The sequence below is a fragment of the Notothenia rossii genome, assembly GCF_949606895.1.
Source record: "Notothenia rossii genome assembly, chromosome: 6".
Classification (NCBI taxonomy): domain Eukaryota; kingdom Metazoa; phylum Chordata; class Actinopteri; order Perciformes; family Nototheniidae; genus Notothenia; species Notothenia rossii.
The window spans coordinates 40309061-40328997 of NC_136909.1; the positions used below are offsets into that span (position 1 = coordinate 40309061).

Below are 19937 nucleotides of genomic sequence, written 5' to 3' on the forward strand. Positions count from 1 at the left end.
CCGGAACATCTTCCTTTTAAACAAACTGTTTTATTGTAATACAGAGAAACACCTGTTGTTCACCCAGTTATAAACAAACAAAACAATAAAAACAATTTAATTTACATAGGCATTCTTTAGAAGGTCAGTGGTTTAGTATGCTGCTGTAGCATGGGAAGGGGGGAGGGTCGCTCTTCAAACATTATTATCAACAACATAAGCATATAGAGACCTTGCTCTGTCCAATAAAAAATCAATTAGAATTAGCCGTTTTTTGTTTTGAGCATCAACATATTGTGTCAACAACACATATACCTAGTACTGTATTCACATTTTCCAAAAAGAAATAAAAAACATCATCACGCATTTGATCATATAGTGAATAACAGGTCCTGCCTCGGATCATAAGAGAAACTAAAGGAATATAAACACATGAGCTTTTCTTTTCTCTGTTCCTTACAACACTGTGGCTGTAGCATGATGCCTTCAGGGGCTTTTGTATGAATGGAAACTTTGTCATCCATGTTGACATGGGATGAGGTGGGTTAAATACTTTTCCATACACATTTTTTTTTCTCTTTTAATTTCCATCTTTATCACATCATATCAGGGGCATCAGACTGGTGGGGGTGGGTGAAATGAGTATACAGCCGTGGATGCTGGGAGGGGCCCGTAGACAATGTTTATGTACAGGGTCCAGACTTTTGTGCGACGCCCCTGCATCAGATGTAGCGGGAGATGGGGGAACCAGGGGAGGATAAAGTGACACTGAGACGAGTTACGCACGAGACAAACAAATGGCAGGTTAGATGGAGATATCTGACATCTGAGCAGTGCCATCGCAGGAATATCCCTTTGTTCTAAATGTTTAAATCAGACGGATACGTGTACCCTACTGTACAAGGAATATAATTTCTGTCATAATTCAGGAGAATTATCACATTATCATCGGTTTTATCAAAGAAGCCCTGAACCTAGACCTTGTTGTATCAAAACCAGCCTGTCCTTTGTGGGGATAACTGGTTTGAATGACTGTACATACTCAACATACTGTAATGCTCAAGAAGCACAGTGGCCTCCCCACAAACGCTGCAACACAAGAGAAAGGATCATAATCAGGTAAGATGGAGCTGTTTCTTTCTCTCTTGGGTGCGTGAGAAGAATCTGTTTGGGCTTGATTTAAGCCCAGTTTATGACATGCACATCGACTCCCGCACTGGCAGCATTTCCAAAACCGTTTTACTGAGGGGCGGGGCTTATGCAGTGGAGGCTGATCTGTGAGCGCAGATGTGTTTTGTTGGTTTTGTGTGGAGGCAGGGCTCTTGGCAGTGACTTTGGTTGCTGCAGGGTGTGTGTGTGTGTGTGTGTATGTGTATGTGTATGTGTATGTGTGTGTGTGTGTGTGTGTGTGTGTGTGTGTGTGTGTGTGTGTGTGTGTGTGTGTGTGTGTGTGTGTGTGTGTGTGTGTGTGTGTGTGTGTGTGTTTGTGTGTGTGGGTGTGTGGGTGTGTGGGTGTGTGGGTGTGTATGTGTTTGTGTGGTGTGTGGTTCATGGGGAGTCCAGACAGAGTAGCAGTGTTGGGGGATCCTCTAAGATCGTTTCCTCCTTCCCTCCAGGTTCCTGAAGTTGGAGGGCCTGATCTTCATCTCGGCGAACTCGATCGAGTGCTCGTGGCCCTTCCAGTGGAACCAGTTCACCCCCTGGGGAGGGACAAATAAGGTCAGTCACCATACTAGTATCCCAGACCAACACACAGAGGTGAGAGAAGTACTCAGATCTTGTTCTTCTGTAAAAGTAGAAGTACCAAATTGTAGGAATACTCTGTTACAGTAAAAGTCCCGCATTCAAAATGTGACTCAAGTGAAAGTACAAAAGTATTAGCATCTAAATATAGTAAAAGTATCAAACGTGAAAGTAGTCATTGTGCAGATTGGTCCATTTCAGAATAATATATATGATATGTTTTATAATGATTGATCATGAAAGTGTTCTCAAAGCTGGTAAAGGTGCAGCTAGTTTGAATGACTTTGTATACTGCAGGGTAGCTTGTGAGTTTACTCCAGGTGGAACTAAAGTATGATTCAACACTTGATTATATTTCACATCATTCATCCACATCTGTAAAGTAGCTAAAGATATTATATAAATGTAGTGGAGTGAAAGTACACCATTTACCTCTGAATTGTAGTGAAGTAAGGGTACAAAGTGAAATAAAATGTAAATACTCAAGTAAAGTACAAGTCTCTCAAAATTGTACATATGTTCAGTACTTGAGTAAATGTCCTCCACTGCTGACACATCCGGTTTGTCTCCTGTCTCTGGATCCCTTAAATTCATAAGTGTCCCTCCTTACGTGATCCTAACCCACCTCCCTTCACCCCTCCTCCCATCTACCCCTTCATCCCTCCCTCTCCTCATCACTATATCCTCTCTACCTGTCTCCTGTCATCCCTTCCTATTCAACTTGTGCATCATTTTACAGTACGTTTAAAACACTGGCATCAAAGTAAATTGTGTTTCTTGACTGGGACATTCACTAATTTTTATAAATACTGTATAACAAGAAATCAGTGGAAGTCTCTCAGCAATCTGTAAACCCCTGAGAAAGATTGTCAGAACCTGCTCTTGGACCCTCTGAATAAACACAGTATCTACCTTGCTGTGACTGTTGTCTCCATATCGTCCCATGAGGTTGACACGGTGGCAGTTCTTATACCAGAAGGCTCCCTTATAGGACAGGGCACAGTTGGTGACAGCGATGTCGTTGTCATGGTCGTAGGTGGAGAATGGCCGGCCGTGGTGGTAGGTCATAGAGTCCCCTGCACAGAGAACACAGACAGTAATGTTAGAGATGAAAAGACTAACACTGGCAAACGCATGCACATGACAGAGTTATATTCTAGTCTGTTGGAATATATTTTATTGCGTCACGATGAAGTAAGGAGTGTCATAGAAAACATAATTTGTTAAAGGAGTGATTTAATCCCACTGAGTAACATGTTCCTTTATTACCATGAGAACACATACACACACACAAACACACACACTTAAATGAATTCGGAAGAAATTAAAATCTAACGTAATGCTATAAATAAGCTATATCACAGTAGCATGGCTGCGCATCACTAATGTTTGGCGTGATGACCTATAGTAGTCTAATTTAGTCACCTGTACCGCCGTTTTTTATGACACATACTGTATGAGCTCCGGACATTCACAGTGGGGTGTTTGTATTTTATGTTGTAGAACAAAATGTGAACATCTCTTCAGCTTGTGTGAACCGCAGACCTTATTTCAGGGTTGTAACCACAAAGGAACTGGAAATGGTAAAATGCCAAGTCTTTTCCGGGTTATAGGACTCATTACTGCACCACTCTTATTTGTGAGCTGTTTTAAAATAAGGAACTACTGTGTTTGGTACAGCAGAATAAGAGCTTTTTACCTGCTGTTCCGCTGTACCCTCCTACGTGGACCTTGTAGCGGCTCCGGGGTTCAGAGATGGAGAACTTGTCGTACTGAGCGAAGGCTGTCTCTCCCTTATCTCTCAGGTCCACTCGCAGCTCGTACGGACCCCCAACCGTGATCTTATGCAGGTTAGAAAGGCCTGATAGAGAGAGAGGACATTATATACAAGATGGACGCACAACACAAATAATAATGCAGGGATGGCTTTGATAAAATGTTATAATATCTAAGTTTGAATATTGATTAGATGTATTTATTGATCCCATATTGGGAAATTGTTTTGTTATAGTGCCATGTAAAAGCCATTACATAGGACTTAAGAATATAATAAAAATAAACGTTAACAGTTAATACACATATGAAAAATAGAAAGATAATTACCCAGAGTATCTATATATATCATGTAAAAATATACAGAGTAAGTGAGAAATGCACTGTACTGAACCACCTACTATACTAAAACAAATTATGAGGAAGGAAGAAAACAATGGAAAAAGAGAAATGTCCAATGAGGTGTTCTGGGGCAGCATAGACAGGTATTTTCTATGTTAGAGTTTTACTCGCTACAGGGTGTACTTTGAGGGTTTTTGACTCTGCAGACCGTTTACATGCAGAAAAACCTTCCTAACACACAAGGGGACGGGTAATAACCAGAAAAGCATGACATAGGGCCTTTAAATGAATCAACTGTGTAAAGAATATATATTATCACTGATACACTACATTTTATCTGGCCATATTGATATATGAGCATGTCTTTGTGTGTCTTTGTTGAAATTACCCAGCCAGAATTCATCATTCATGTCTCCGAAGCCTGCTGTGTAATTCTTCCAGTTGCGGAAAAACTCCAGTCTACCACTCTGTCTGCGGAGGAAAACCTGAAATGGAAAACAACACCAGTTTAGTCAAAAAACTGTAAAACATGTTTTGTTTTGGTGACACCTTTTATGATTAGAAGGTGCATAAGGTCTTAGAACATTATTATTGAAGCCTACGATGGCCACCCCCATGCTCTATGTATAAAAAAGGCTAACTATAACTGTTGCTGAAATGTTTGGGTTCACATGATTTACACAGATTTGCTGCCACATTTAAGCATTTGTTGACAACTCAAGAATTGATTGAATAATGAAAATTCCCCCCACTATGCCACATTAAGACACTAAGACCTTGAGGAACACCATATACCACAACATACCAAATGTATGGGACAACAATAGTTGTTAGGGACCCAAGCATAGAGACATTTCAACTCAAATACACCATTTTAGAAAGTGAATGTATAACTTCATACTGCATACAATAACTGAATTTGAAATCAGCATATTTACTCTAGCCTTGAGCTTGTGGGTCCTAAAGGGTTCAAGCTATATTCATTTTATTTTCTGTTGATTTGGTACATTAAACAAACTGTAAACCTAACATTGATATAAGAGGACCTTATAAAACTGTTATTGCTAACAGGTTAGAAAGTGGATTGTCAAACGGATGCCTATTAACACAGAAATAAATACAGGAACATCCCCTAACTGATAAATGCTACACTATGTTCTTCAGCTAGTCTCTAACTGTATGGTCCCTGCTGAACAGGTAGAGTACAGTAAGTTTATAATATATTATCTCAAAATAGCTGCTGCTGAGGGTGATGAGAGCCGTGAGAGTGAACGAAAACCAAAGGATGAACGGAGTCAAAGGCCGAGCTGAGAGGAGCTACAGCCAAAGATTATTCTCTGTAGGTGACTTACAATCCATCCGCCTCCATCAGTTGCCATGTCGCAGTACACCTGCACGGGCTGGCTCTCATCTCCACCCAGGTAGATGGTGTACAGGTCTGAGGAGGTGTCACCATTCAGCAGGGCCTGGGAGCAGTCCCGGGGGTATCTGTACAGCACGCCAGCTACACACACACACACACACACACACACACACACACACACACACACACACACACACACACACACACACACACACACACACACACACACACACACACACACACACACACACACACACACACACACACACACACACACACACACACACACACACACACACACACACACACACACACACACACACACACACGATGATGGAATAATCAACCTTGTGGGCTCAACACAATCTTTCATGAGGGACAGTGGGTGGTAAAATGTTGACTTGCCTCAGAGCAATAATATTAAGTTTAAATAAAACATATTAGGTTCTACTTAATTGCTTTCAACTAACCTATTACAGTTATGTGAAATCTGCTGGCATAATACATTCAACTAAAGTCAACGTTTCAGTTTTTTCAGTGCAGTGATTGGCTGATTGCTTTTAGTATTTTCTAGCTGCAGGCACCTAGTCCCCACCTAGGACAACCCAGCTTGCATTGGGGGGGACACACCAGTCAATCACATGAACGCAATGTTAATGTCTCAAAGTCTTTGGATTGTGGGGGAAACCTTTTGATGTATCTATTTCTGCATACTGACATTCCAACAGGTTAGACGATATATGAGGTATTTCCGTAAATAACAGAAAAAGCTGAGCAAAACTCAGGGGAGGGACTCGTCTCTAAAAGGCTGGTCCACCTTAAGAAAGTTCAGTCCACCTTAATTGAGGATGGGCTAAAGTTGTTGCTAACTTTGTGCTAACCCCGTTCACTTTTAAATCAGCAGATGGGAATGTTTGGGTCCTGATGTGTATTTTTTAAGCAACATAGTACAACTACACATGGATTTAATCCCAAAGGAGCACGCTACTTGTAGAACAAATTGTAGCTTGTAAAATACACAAATAAGTACATATTTAAAAGAAAATTCCTGAATGCTTAATCCCAGCGGGAAGTCAATTTACACAAAACACTGACATAAAACAAGCCACAGCATCTCCGAGGGCCAAGTACAGTTTAACAGAAAGAGTTTGTGTCCCAAACACACATTTTTGACCCAAAAGAAAATACCTCTGGTTTACCGTGATATTGCCCAAACATAAACAGGGAGCCACTCCGGCCAGAGGACCTTCTAAGGAGTGTTGACAGTACTAACAAAATACCAAAGTCAGAGAAAGGCTGCTTGCCTGCTGCAAAAACTCCTTAAAGTAATTGGGATTTTATTTGCCCTTCCACTTCGTATCTTACAGTATTATAAATACACCGTTTGAAATGTGTTTTTAATAGAGCTGTGCAGTGTGTGCATGGGGTCACTCACTGGTAGTGAAGACAGTGGTGATGACTCGGCTTCTCTTCGGCCCAGCGATGGCCTGCAGCTTGACGGAGTACTGTGTGGAGGCGCTGAGCTGAGCCATGTTATAGGACACCGCATTGGGACTCAAGACGACCTCCTGAAGGAGCAAACACGGTCAAACAGTTAGTTCCCAAACACATGTAGGACTCTGAGTGTAGTCCAGGATGTAGTCCAGGATGTGGAGTTGGGCGTGCACTCACCCGGATGGTGCCGTCCGCAGACTCAAAGCTCAGGATGTATCCGGTGATGTCGGCGCGCGGCGGCTTCCAGCTCAGCAGGCCGTTCTCCGTCTGGATGTTACTGGCTGCCAGGTCTTGAGGGGCGTCCACATCTAAAGAAACAACGCTTATATCTTACTGTCCATTTTTCGGTCAGCTTATCAAACAGGACAGTGGCTGAAACGCACTAACTCGGCCCAAAACATTTCCTTAAGGAGAACGTTGCCTTAAAAAATTGAAATAAAATAAACCCCGGAAAGAAGCTCTAAACACGGAAATGGGCACACAGCTGGGACCGGAGCTCACTGAAAAAACTGAAACTTTGACTTTAATGAAATGTATGATGTCAACAGATTACACATAACTGAATTAGGTTAGTTGAAAGTAATAATATTATGTTTAAATACAAAGTATTAGGTTCAACTTAATATTATTGCTTTCAACTAACCTAATGCAGTTGTGATAGCATAAAAGTCAGGTTTCAGTTTTTTCAGGGCTGTGTTTACAATATTTATTTATTCCGATTTAGCTTTTTTTATTCACAGCTTTTTGTTTCTGCAGCACTTTTAGTAAACGCTATGCATAGTTGTCAAGTTGGTGAAAACGTTTCTCCATTTCCATCTGTTTTGGCACATTTGTGTTGACATCGTTTTTGAAAATGCATTTCTCATAATGCAAGTGTTTTGGGCCGTTATAGTGCGTTTGCTGTCATTCCTGTGATGTTACAAATGTTTTGATTCAGAATTGCAAAGGTAGAGACATATTAAATAAACAGGCATGTCACACACAGATCAAATAAAGAATATATGTAATATACACTAAACAAAAATATAAATGCAACACTTTTGTTTTTGCTCCCATTTTTCATGAGATGAACTCAAAGATCTAAAACATGTTCTACATACACAAAATAACCATTTCTCTCAAATATTGTTCACAAATCTGAAAAGATCTGTGATAGTGAGCACTTCTCCTTTGCCGAGATAATCCATCCCACCTCACAGGTGTGGCATATCAAGATGCTGATTAGACAGCATGATTATTGCACAGGTGTGCCTTAGACTGGCCACAATAAAAGGCCACTCTGAAACGTGCAGTTTTGCTTTATTGTCAACTATTGTCATTAACTGTGCTCACTATCACAGATTTTTTCAGATTTGTGAACAATATTTGAGAGAAATGGTTATTTTGTGGATATAGAAAATGTTTTAGATCTTTGAGTTCATCTTATGAAAAATGGGAGCAAAAACAAAAGTGTTGCATTTATATTTTTGTTCAGTGTAAATACAATAATATGTATGGAAGTAGCAGCCAGTAGTAACATTATTATATTGTAAAAGTTAATTGTACACTGCACATACATTCAAGTTTAATTTATATAATTCACTGCAGTCAGTATATTTACAGTATATGAATCACATTCATCCTGCACTTTTATTTTGGATGTTGCAGTTTTGATCTACAATGAAAAGTCTACTGAATAGTTGTTGAGTGATTTGATTGAAAGCAGTGGAGCTCATGGCAGCAGGCTCACCAGTGGTGAACTCTGTGGTGGTGGCTGCGCTCTTGGACAGGTCCCTCACAGCGTACACCTTCACAGTGTAGTGAGTGGCCGGGGTCAGGGAGGACATATCAAACTCCGCCACATTTCCTGACACACGCTCCATCACTGGAGCCACTGCAAACATACAGACAGAAAGACGGATTGTAAAATATGTCTCTGACAGAACCTTTTATTGAGAGACGTTTATGATCATTATTCAACAATCTGTATTCAGTTGAGGGTCTTTTTTATAAAGCATGTGTGTGTAACGTATGGCCCTCTGGAAAGAAAACAGGCAGTTTAGCCTTTGGAGACCATTTACATGCACACAAACCTACACTACAGGAAAGGAAAACCCCCATAGGCATAATAAAGGCTTGTTTGAATTACAAATATTCTTTCTCATTATGATGATATTATTTATACCTATTTTCTGGTATCGTCCATCCTAACCAATACCAGAATATCATTTACAAATGGTGAGTAATAAAATAATCTATACAACTATTGTCATTAACTGTGTGAAAAGGTGATTGAAGTCTCACATACTGTCTGCAGACCATTTGCACACAATCCTATACAACACACAAGGGAAAACCCCAAAAAGCATAATAGGGCCTATTTAATATACTTTATAAAATATGCACACAGCATACAGAGAGCATTCTCTACAGCAGAGTGGAACCGCTCACACTGAAAGTCTGCTTTATACATTTTAAATTATACACGCTCACTCACGACCTTACTGACCAACGAGTCTGTCACAAAATAATAAACCCATGATCATTTCAATGGTCTCACCATGGCAGCTTGCGACTGGAAACAAAGAGATCTCAACTGCATTGATTTACTCTTTTTTGGCATGTGAATATCTCGGAACACTATTATTTCTACAGCAATATAACAGTCAAGTATCATTGGTATCCTTATAATCACAGATCACAGATAGTACCCATACATGTTTAGTCTGCATCTCATAGATGCATGTGTGTCAGTGTGTGCATACCCGAGTCTGCGCTGTAGGTGATGACGTAGCCGTCCACAGTAGCGATGGCAGGCTGCCAGAGCAGCAGAGCCTCAGAGTCTGTGATGTTGACTGCAGTCAGACCCCGGGGCTTATCCAGAGCTGTCCCCCCCCCCCCCCCACACACACACACACACACACACACACACACACACACACACACACACACACACACACACACACACAATGTTTTTGTTAATTAGAGTCAAGTAATGTTACTTTTGGATTACATAAAGATAGAAAAAGAACAATTTCAAAGATAACTTTTTACTTAAGTATATTAGAAAAAATCTAACAATGTAACAGAAGAAAATACAAATGAAGATATCACACATAACTACATAGGGCAGTGGTTCTCAAACTTTTTCTGTGAGGCCCCCCCTTTGGAGAAAAAAATAAGTCGGGCCCCCCCAACACAAATAGTCAGGCTCAGTGGCGGCGCCAGAGATTTCTTTTGGGGTGCTGTGGGGTAGCTTGACGTTTCATAGAGGGTGCTCAAACATTTAGGGTTTCCCATTAATGTACCGGTCGCTACAGTGGAATGTTCTACTGCAACACTCCCCACGCAAATACCAACCCAGTCTCATGACATTTCTTGTTCACAAACACGATTTTTAATCTATTGATTCGTCTTCACCAACACGATTTTCCCCTTTTTTTCGTGTTGCACAGCACGATTTTAAAAGCAATGTATTTCTACTGGTAATGTGTTTCGTGCCTGCAGCACGTCTTTTTCTCCGGTCGGGTCGTGGAAGACCGGAAGCTGTGTGGTTCATAAAAACATGTTCTTACTCAATATCAAGCCACAATTATTGCTTTTATTTTAAATCGTATAATTTCGGACTTTTGTTTCCTTTTCTCTGAGGAAAATAAATGGGGCTCGGAGCCTCACAACACTGAAATCTGTATTTTTTAATCTTTTTTTCCTTCTAATTTGTTATTCTTTTCAAAAGAACACACTGTTATTTACTCACCAATAACACACAATTATCCTTGCTTTTATTTATTGGTTTAATTCCATAATCTCTGTCTTTGTTGGCGTCCTTCAGGAACTGAATTTCAATATATAAATAACAGGAAACAGACGTAGGCATTTCGAGCGCTTACCCAAGATCCTCAGCTATGGTTTAAGCTCGCTAATTGGATGTTTTAGCTGCAATGCATGCTGGGATTTGGTGTTTATATGATATGAAATCCGGAAAACATTTTAAAAGAATAAAATAATATTTAATTCTGAGTGTTCTTGCTTTTCTCTTTGAAAGTCATCACATAGCGGCATTGTAATACACGGTCCGGCTGCATTACATATTACAGATCTGCCGTAGTTCTTTATTTATAGAGCCCTGATGAGAAGACCTTTGGAAAAACTGGAAGAAATGCCGGCGAAACTGAATACTTGACGTGGATCATAAATATATCAACAATTAAACAACATCTTCAATTTCTCTTCACACAATACGTCTCCTTGCAGTATCAACCTTAATTCGGCTGACTTTTATATTTGATCTAATTCGTAGATAGGTTATATTTACACCATAACGGTGCACAGCTGATATAAAAGGACTTTGATTTTCTTTGAATATAAGAATGTAAATACTGAGTCTGAAATAGTATAGCAATATGCTATAAAATTATGTGAAAACATGTATAAAACTACACATCTTCAGATGTTGTACATACATAAGTGTCCTACACTGATAATACAAGTTATTATAGCTGTGTGTACCTTGTGTGCACCGCCTAGTGGTTAAAGCACGTTATTGAATTATTGTTTTTATGTGTTATATTTGATTAAAAAAATATTAAGAGTACATACTTTCATAGGGGGAAAGTAGAAGGTATGGGATAGAAATATAGAATATAAAAAATCAAGAAGATACTGTAAGTGATCTCTACAATAAAACAGTTTAGTGCCAGATGTACAAAGATATTAATAGGAGGATGTGCAAAACAGAAAAACGAATTAACATGTATTTAAACATTAAATAATACTTTAGATTAAGGTCCTCTTTTAAATAAGAAAAAAACTTTGGGGGTATCTACAGATAAATATTAAGCCTGACAAAGTACTTAACGTCTAATATATTGCTTTCCTGCAATGTTAACTATGTTGAAGCACTTATTTTAACTGATATTATACATATGAATTATACTCTTATGTATGTAGATAGTATAAGAAATGTGCAGAATATGACAGATTAATGGTGGAGGTACAAACCCATGTTGATAGATGTCTTGTAATGTGCTGTTGAGGAACCTGTGACCCAAGATTTTCATTCATTGCATACACCGTAGTTTTGTATATGATATGTCAATAACCTTTGAAAATCTTGAAATCTTGAAAGGGATGTGCAAAATAGCCATTATACAGTCTTTAATTAACTATTAGTAGAGAATAACGAGTAATGAATATACTTTATTACTCGTTTCCATTCATGTCAATTGCAAATAAATGTTTAGTCTTCTCAAGCACCAACTATCAAATATCTCTCCTGATTGTTGGCACTTGGCAATCAGGTTAACCTCTGTATTGTGGAGTAGAATTACAAAGTAACAATGAGCTGTCATGTGGGTATATATTAATGCTGCGCATTATGGACACAAGCGATTTTCACCCATTTATTAATTATATGTTTTACATTTGATAACACCAAATGTGTTTAATACTGGCAACTTCTAATTGTGGGAAAAACGAAAACGTTCAGTAGAGACGTCCCATGGAACATTTTGCGAAACACAATAGCCAGCATGTGTAGTTCTGGGGGGGGGGTTCGATTCCAGTTTTGGATAGTCTGGCGTGGTTTTGTTCCATTTCAAACAGCTGTTATGAGACTGGGTTGGCAAATACACAGTGTGACTGTTACAATGAAGGCCAGAGGCATATACGGTTAAGCTTGGGTAAAGGGCTATTTTTATAGGTGGTGTGTGGACCTCACAAAGGGGGGTCCGGGGGCAAGCTCCCCCGGGAAGATTTATTTTTAAATATTGAAGTTAAAAGCATCAATCTGGTGCACTTTGAGAGCAAAATGAAGAGATCTATGGATACATCTCTCAACACCCATTTGAAACAGAACTGTAAACAGATTTACTTTTTCTTTATGGATATTTTACAAATCACCCTTTTAAACTTTATTCTTTTTTTACTGTCATATAGTATTTCAAACCTGTTTTTTATTTATTCTCTTATTTTTGTATAACTATAATGATCATATAAACGTGTGCCTCGGAAATGTTTACATTAATGGTGACCAAAACGTTTGAGACCCACTGAGATAACTTAGACTAAAGTTAACTATCTAAACACTCAAGAGTCCTTTAGTTTACTGAGTCTCTCAGTCTGACAGGAGAGGACTCTCCTCCACCTTGTTGTTGAAAAAACTCTTTATATCCGTTAGCGTAGCTCGCTAGCACCAGAAGCTAACAACAACGATCTCCCGTAGCCTACCGGTGCGCTCTCTCTCTCGCGTGCACGCACACAAAATGGCTCGTTACACACACACACAGAGCCGAGCTTTAATGAAACACAGAGACCCGGACGTAATAGTACTGTATCATATTATTGTGGAATCAATAATTTTTCAAATTATGATTTTTTTTTTTTTAATAACCATTTTTCCTCCTGGTCTCTCGCACCCCTCCAGTCATGCCTCTGGGAACCACTGACATAGGGTAAGGGTATACAGTTACTTTTTTGTAATCTTGTTACATGAACCCGTTACAGGTATTCTGTTACTTTCAGTAACATGTCAGTCGTACCTGTGGTGACGCTGTCCGATCCAGGCTCACTCTCCCTTTGACCCTTGACAGAGACCACAGTGACCTCGTAGGTGACCCCGGGCGTCAGGTTGGACAGCACAGTGTGAGCCTCAGAGCCTTCCATGGTCAGCGTCTTAGCATTACCTGCAAGTCAAAACAGAGGTCAGCAAACATCAGAAGGCTCCACCTTCACATCTCACAGTACAGCCTGAGGACCTAGGCGTTTTGCACTCATGTAGAGTGTCGTTTTTCTATTGTCTCTTTTAATTTTGTAATAAAGTGCAGAAAATATGGAATGTTAACATTATCATGAATGTCCCAATAATGGTTGTGTTGTAAGCCTTGAGTCCTTTCAGCAGTTACTATATTGATACAAGCAGTGTTGTAAGGGTTACTTCAAAAATGTATTCTGTTACGATAACTAGTTACCTGTAAAAAACTAATGGAATCAGTAACCTAATCCGAGTATAAAAATAATGTAACCTGAATGTAACTTTCCGTTACTTTTGGAGTACCTCAAAATCTAATGCAATGCAAATAGATAAAAGAGAAAATACATTTCAATACAATGTTTTTCTACTAAAGTGTGTTATGTAAGACAAGAGAATAATGTAACCTTAGAAAAGAAGAAACCAAGATCTTTTGGATCCGAAATTTGAGAGATTGTATTGATAGGAAATAAAATGCTAGTAATCCCCCATTTAAAAAAAAGATATACCAGTAATCTGATTACTTATTTTTGTATGTAACTCTAAGGGGGATACAGTTACCTTTTTAGTTACTTTATTATATTTGAACACCATTTTAGGGCCAGTTAGGTTACTGAGAGCAGATATTGTTGTTACCATTACCTTCAGCATCACAACTGTAGAATATATGGTTGATAATGAACAATAACTATTAGACATTACAGCTCTATTTGAAAAGAGAAATGTTGAGGAATGACTTTGATAAATAAAAACTAACTTACTAATATTATTGTTCTACATCAGATTAATGTCGCTATGGAACTGCAAATGTTCTTCCATTATAATGACTCCAGCATCTTCCGAAAAGGGAGGTCTGCATGGATATAAATTGATATTTAAAACCTGTTCAGCCTGCCACACTTTTTGTTGTGTCATATCTTTCTCTGTTGCCTGGCAACTTATAAGGAACTTGACATTTATGGGTTAATAGAACCTACTTTAAAAAAAAACACTTCATTATAATGGATGCTGGATCTGAAGGGGACATGACGTTACTTGCCACATAATATCCATTCATGCATTTGTGTTTTTCTTTCAAACTGAAAAAGATGATGGTGATTATTTCCATTTGCTCTGGACCCCCCACTCCACTCTTCAGTAGAGGTACCTAAAAGTAGTCAGCAGGGGGCAAGAGTAGTCTATCATTAGAAGAGGAGTTTGCCCTGCAGAAGATGTAGGGGTAACCTGAGAATGTCCATACTGGCCATAAAGTTACTCATAGGTTTATGCTGATTCAAAATCAGTTTTTCGGCGGAAGTTGTAGCTGGTAAAAGTATTTTGCTCAGGAGCGTGTTTTTCTGTAAATGCTTACTTTCTTCACTTTCATGTTAACAGTGTTGTTCCAGTAGTGTCTGGGTGTTACTGACCTCCATGAGCCGGCACATACGTGACCCTGTAGCTGTCCACCCGAGCCCTGGGGACCACCCAGTGAACCGTGGCCGACGTGTCAGTGACATCAGAGAAGCGGATACCCTTGGGTGAGCCCAGGTCTGACAAACACACACAATAAAGGATTAGTTAACATGTGTGCCACTGGAGAGAACTGTAAACAGAACATACAGTAGGCAACACATCACTCAAGACATTTACATATAGCGTAGGTGTTTTCTGCTTCACAATTAAAAGCAGACAAAGGAAAAACACATTGACATGTTATTGAAAGGCACTTGTTAAAGCGAAAGAGAGCATGTGTAAGAGCCAGCAGTTTAACAGACAGAGGGTCCGGGAGGCCCGGCTCACAGAGACACACACACACCCTTCCTGGCTAACAGCGAGCCACAGTATCTCGCGTGACAGACCTGAAGAGATTAACTTGCCCCCATTTCATGGCAACACAAAAGTGAAACATGCGCCACGTAACCCAAGAGTAAAGCCTTCCCCCAGGGAGGACACAAGCACACATTTACAAAGAGCGACCCTGATGCAGTGAATGACAACATTTGGGAGGGCGAGCGGACAGAGACGAGACAATGAAAGGAGCAGAGGAAATGTCCTTACTTCTGAAGGCCTTGTCTCTAGTGTTTGGGATGCTGCTATGCTGATGATACCATGAATTATATTATTTAAAGAATGGGTAAGCATCCGCAGCATTTAGATCATCATGGGATACCAATTTGCCAATTAAAAGTGGGAAAAAAGTGTTTTTAACCCAAAAATAACACAAAGCTTCTGACACAATAGTCATAATGAAAACTGATTAATTTCTATAAATATCCCTTTATTGTTTTGTCAAATTGCAGTGTGGACGAATACAGTGCTGTTATGCCTTGTGACGAGGTTAGTACAAAGAGGCCAGATGATACCATACCAGATACAACGACATTTAACATTGACCACGCTGACAACACCGGTAGACAGTTTTAGTTCTGATTTCTCCTTTTCATCCTTTCTGCTTGTACCTGTTATCACCCCCTCCATTACAGACTTGGAGGGTCTTCCCAAAAAGAGCCCAAAGATTTGGATTTCGTAATCGGTGTCCTCTGTGAGATCTGTGATGCTTTTGCTCCGCTCATCGCCCCCCAGCACCAGCTCTCTGGGTTGGCCTGGCTCGACCTGGCTCACCATTATGACAAAGGTGTCGAAGGCGTCCTCTTCAGCCACCCAGGCCAGCTTAAAGCTCTCAGGGCCGACATCGGACACGAGGAGAGCCTGCACCTCTGGCTCTGCCTCTGAGTGACAGGGGGAAGTCAGATTCTCCTCTGTGAAACTAAGGAGTGCTTTGATATTTGAGGAACATGTATGCCAAAGAATGTGTACCAGTCTATGTGTAAATGCCAGCATTGTTATATGGAAGCGCAGCATCAGGCAAGAAATAAAGAGTTTTAATGCGATGTGGTGAAAAACATAGAAGGAAGAAAATAATTTCAGCCCCCAATGTGAAGGTTGTTAGTTCACTAGTCTATCAAAGCCACTGGGTTAGTAAGACAATTCATATTGTCATGACATTTGAGAAGAAGAATGCGTCTGACAGAGAGCTTTTTATTCCACAATCAAACTCTGCCTTACCCTCCACCAACAAAGCTACCGTGTTAGCTTAGTTCCTAACAGTAGGCTACAATGAGTTCACACAATTTGTTTAAAAGTTGTGTTCATACCATCAAACTCATTGCTAACTTACTGGTAGCTAACTCAACAAATAGCTTAGTTGCTTCCAGAACAATGATTGCATAAAGTGTGTTTAAAAGGGGTATTCGAATCATTAAACTACTCCTCCCTGGCATTCTGTACATTTAAGAAATTCAAGATGTAAAAAAAAGCTGGTTTCTAAAAAACATGTTTACACCGTTTATTTAAAAGTTGTGTTCATGTTCAGGTGTGCCACCAACTACTGTCTTTTTCTTTCTACTGAAACTAAAATGGGGAATATTTGATACAGAAAAGCTATGCTTTAAAGATTGTATGCAGATTTACTGAGCACATTCAAACGAGTACAACAATTTCCTTAGATTTCATTGATTGATTTGACTTCTGCAACACATTTTATGATAGTTCTCTGGGTTGCACTTGAAGTAATCCAAGTTAAATACAGGATTCTTTCAAAAGTTTTTGAAAAAGTAACAGCCTTGGTTTGACCCGATTCACAATTCTCCTGGATTTTAAAGTAAAGATGAACTACAGTAGCCTACAGTTCAAACATGCAGATGTGAGTGCTGTAAAAGCTGGTAGTTAGTATTAATCACACACAGCACTAATAATTTGCAGTGCAGGAAGAGAGGCTGGGGGACAGCAGCTGGAGAAAAAGCTCCCTGAAGCTAATTAGCTGGAGAAACTTCCGGTAGCAGCACAGATGGAGCCATCTGATAGAAGCAGATGTAAGTGGGCTCAGGAAAGCCTCAATAAAGCCCAGCCAGTGCTCATTAAAACACTACACCAAGTGCGAGGGTCTCAGGGGTCCATGAACTAGCCTGAAAACCTCTTTTTATCGAGAAGGAAAACGCATGAGGCATTTGTTGTGAGGAGAAGTGGAAATGAGAAGCAGAGCAGACAAATCCCAAGGAGCTGTCACTCTTCATTAGCTTTAGCTGGTCAGTGGAAGAGAGGGAGGGCTGTATCCATCGGCTAACATGTGCTAGCTTGCTACTGGTTTCACCCTCCCACCACTTCTACCCCTCTACCCATATCCCTCCACACCCCCAAGACCAGGGGGAACACAATCCCCGCTCACAAAAGGAGCCTGTTATTGGAGGTCTGCGCCGGCGCCAGCTAACCTGCTGAATAGCAGAAGCCCAGAGCGGCCTCCAGTCTGCCTGATAACTTTACGACAGCAGCTTGTGCTGATATGAATAAACTGAGTCAGGCTTGTTCTGGGTGCTGTCCACATCTCTTTGTGCTTCCATCAATCATTTGTTGTATACAACTCAAAGTTTCCTACTCCTGTTTCAGACCGGGTCTTCCCTGCAGCAGACTGAAGATGACCATAACATCATTAGTCAGCACTCATATTCAAGGTGGAATGTTTTATGGATTAAGTCATGCTAATGAGAAATTTTAAGATGGTTTCCCCACCCATTAGCATGCAGACAATGGGCCATGTTGAGCGCATGCCATATTCTCCACGGCCCCAGAAGCCCCTGGCACCCCAGCAGCAGAGCCCGGAGCCCAGCATGAGAATGAAGAGCGGACTGGGGATGCATACAGAACAGAGGCCTCACACAAAGTGACAAAAGCGCCTCAGGCTTTTTTTGTCCAATGTCAGTCCTCCCATCTTTCTTCCACTTGACCGGTCCTCATCAGTGAACTCATCAGCTGAATGATAATGTTTAAATAGAGATCGACGTTAACCAACCCCTAACTGGTTATTTCAGACATTCTGGTCCTGTTTAAATCGTTTTATAGGGTTATTTTATTGTGTTTCTGCTGTATTTGTGATGGTTCTAAGAGGCTCATCATGAGCACATTTTGTTTCCCTGTTTACAGCACACTCTGTTTATCCTTGGTAATGACAGTGATTGGGGAAAGCAGTGCACCTGTTGTGTTTAACAGCACCCTGACCTTCTGGTGTGTTTTTGCCTGTCCTCTAACACCAGGTGCTGCTTCCTGCTGTACTCCAACCAACATGCAGGCTGAGACACATTCAATGGTCCCCTGCATCAAAAGCATGTTGGATCTGGATTGTGCATTACTCTGTTGAATGGGAAAGGACATTTGTGAAGCTTGTGAAGAATAACACATTTTTACAATCTGTGATCACATGAACATATTCTGTCTTTGTTCATTATTTTGCTTCTGCTTATGTAGATGGATAACTTGACTTTTCAGGAATATTCTTGAAATCCATTGAATTTCTGTTGAGTTAAAGTGGCAGACGTGACTTACTAAGAGAGACGTTCGTCAAAGGGCACTGGAATTTTGACAATACCTAACACCATGAACATCAGAGTAAATATAAAAGTGAAAGTGAGCCACACCACCGCTTAATCAGGTCCATTCGACAACTGCAAGAAACCATTTCTTCGAAAGTCCACACAGGTTAATTGTGTAGCAGAGAAAAGGAAGCAGAGGAAAGAGTGAGGCCCCAGCTGACAACGGTGATACCTGTGATGGTGTCTGCAAAGACGGGCTCTAACAGGGCCCCCCGGTACACCCCGTACAGATTGGCCCTGTACCAGGTGCTCGAGGAGAGGCCAGAGATGGCGATGCTGCGAGCATCAGCGGACACCGTGTGGTTTTGCCACTCAGAGCCCGTCTCTGCATCTGTAACCTCGATCAGAAAGCCCTCCAACCTTCTGTCCTCAGTGGCCCAGGACAGCAGGAAGCTGTCCCACAACACATCGCTGACGGTGACATTGACAACCACAGGCCTCTCCTCCTCTGGGTGATAACAAACACATCAATGGAGTTACAGGACGATGACAGAAAGACAGAATGAAGGCATGAGGTTAGAGCAATACAGGTGTTTCATAGCTCATTGGTATACCATATATCGCTCTAACCTTACAACATACAACACACACACAATTCCTCTTCACAACAACATTATGAAACATATGAGAGTGTGAGCATCTGCTGCAGGATGGACATATGCTGCAAAAAGGGGCAACATTAATGACGGTCTCTCATCTTCAGGCATTTCATTTATCTGTCGAGAGAAAAGAGTGGAAATATTCCCTTATTTCCACTACAAAAGGCCAAGGGAAAAAGAGCCTCATTATCAATGGCTGCCTATAGCCATCTCCTCCATATTACCATATAAGTGGGAAGACTTAAAGACAGAACGCAGCAGGCAGACATGCTGATGCAGCTTGTGCACATTAACGGATGTGAATTATCCATTAACATTTGAAGGTGCAGAGTAGCCCCGCCGCTATGGCAGAAGTACACCGTCCACTTCAAACCTATGGGGGGGGGGGGGGGGGGGGCATGCAGTGCAGCAGCCTGTTAAATCCATTGAGAGTGCAAGCATTCAGAGAGTAGATTAGAAAGAGATGGAGATAGATAGTGCAGGTAAACACCAAGGTTCCCATTATCCCCTTTTCA

The 19937-nt window shown here is 40.6% G+C and overlaps 1 protein-coding gene and 1 long non-coding RNA gene across 6 annotated transcripts in view; one reads left to right on the forward strand and one right to left on the reverse strand.

Annotated features, from left to right (window-relative positions):
- Positions 1-10: 10 nt before the first annotated feature.
- The window catches only part of tncb (tenascin Cb), a 105354-nt gene continuing 85427 nt past the window's right edge, over positions 11-19937 (reverse strand). The window contains exons 11-23 of one of the 4 annotated variants that reach the window (XM_079687203.1): positions 18996-19271; positions 15860-16129; positions 14828-14950; positions 13213-13356; positions 9439-9558; positions 8424-8567; positions 6872-7002; positions 6636-6768; positions 5190-5341; positions 4226-4322; positions 3422-3583; positions 2635-2798; positions 11-1679 (exon numbers count right to left, since the gene is read on the reverse strand). In XM_079687203.1, the coding sequence (XP_079543329.1) occupies positions 1569-1679; positions 2635-2798; positions 3422-3583; positions 4226-4322; positions 5190-5341; positions 6636-6768; positions 6872-7002; positions 8424-8567; positions 9439-9558; positions 13213-13356; positions 14828-14950; positions 15860-16129; positions 18996-19271 (2027 nt within the window). In that variant the 3' untranslated portion in view covers positions 11-1568. The remainder of the gene's footprint in view (positions 1680-2634; positions 2799-3421; positions 3584-4225; positions 4323-5189; positions 5342-6635; positions 6769-6871; positions 7003-8423; positions 8568-9438; positions 9559-13212; positions 13357-14827; positions 14951-15859; positions 16130-18995; positions 19272-19937) is intronic. The other 3 variants (XM_079687205.1, XM_079687204.1, XM_079687206.1) reach the window with 3 other exon arrangements.
- Positions 1595-16008, forward strand: LOC307043024. Of its 2 annotated transcripts, none has more exons than XR_013809261.1 (4): positions 1595-1698; positions 14796-14938; positions 15701-15737; positions 15884-16008. It is a non-coding gene; the product is annotated as an uncharacterized lncRNA (long non-coding RNA). The 2 variants fall into 2 exon arrangements; XR_013809262.1 differs by lacking the exon at positions 1595-1698 and adding an exon at positions 13248-13374.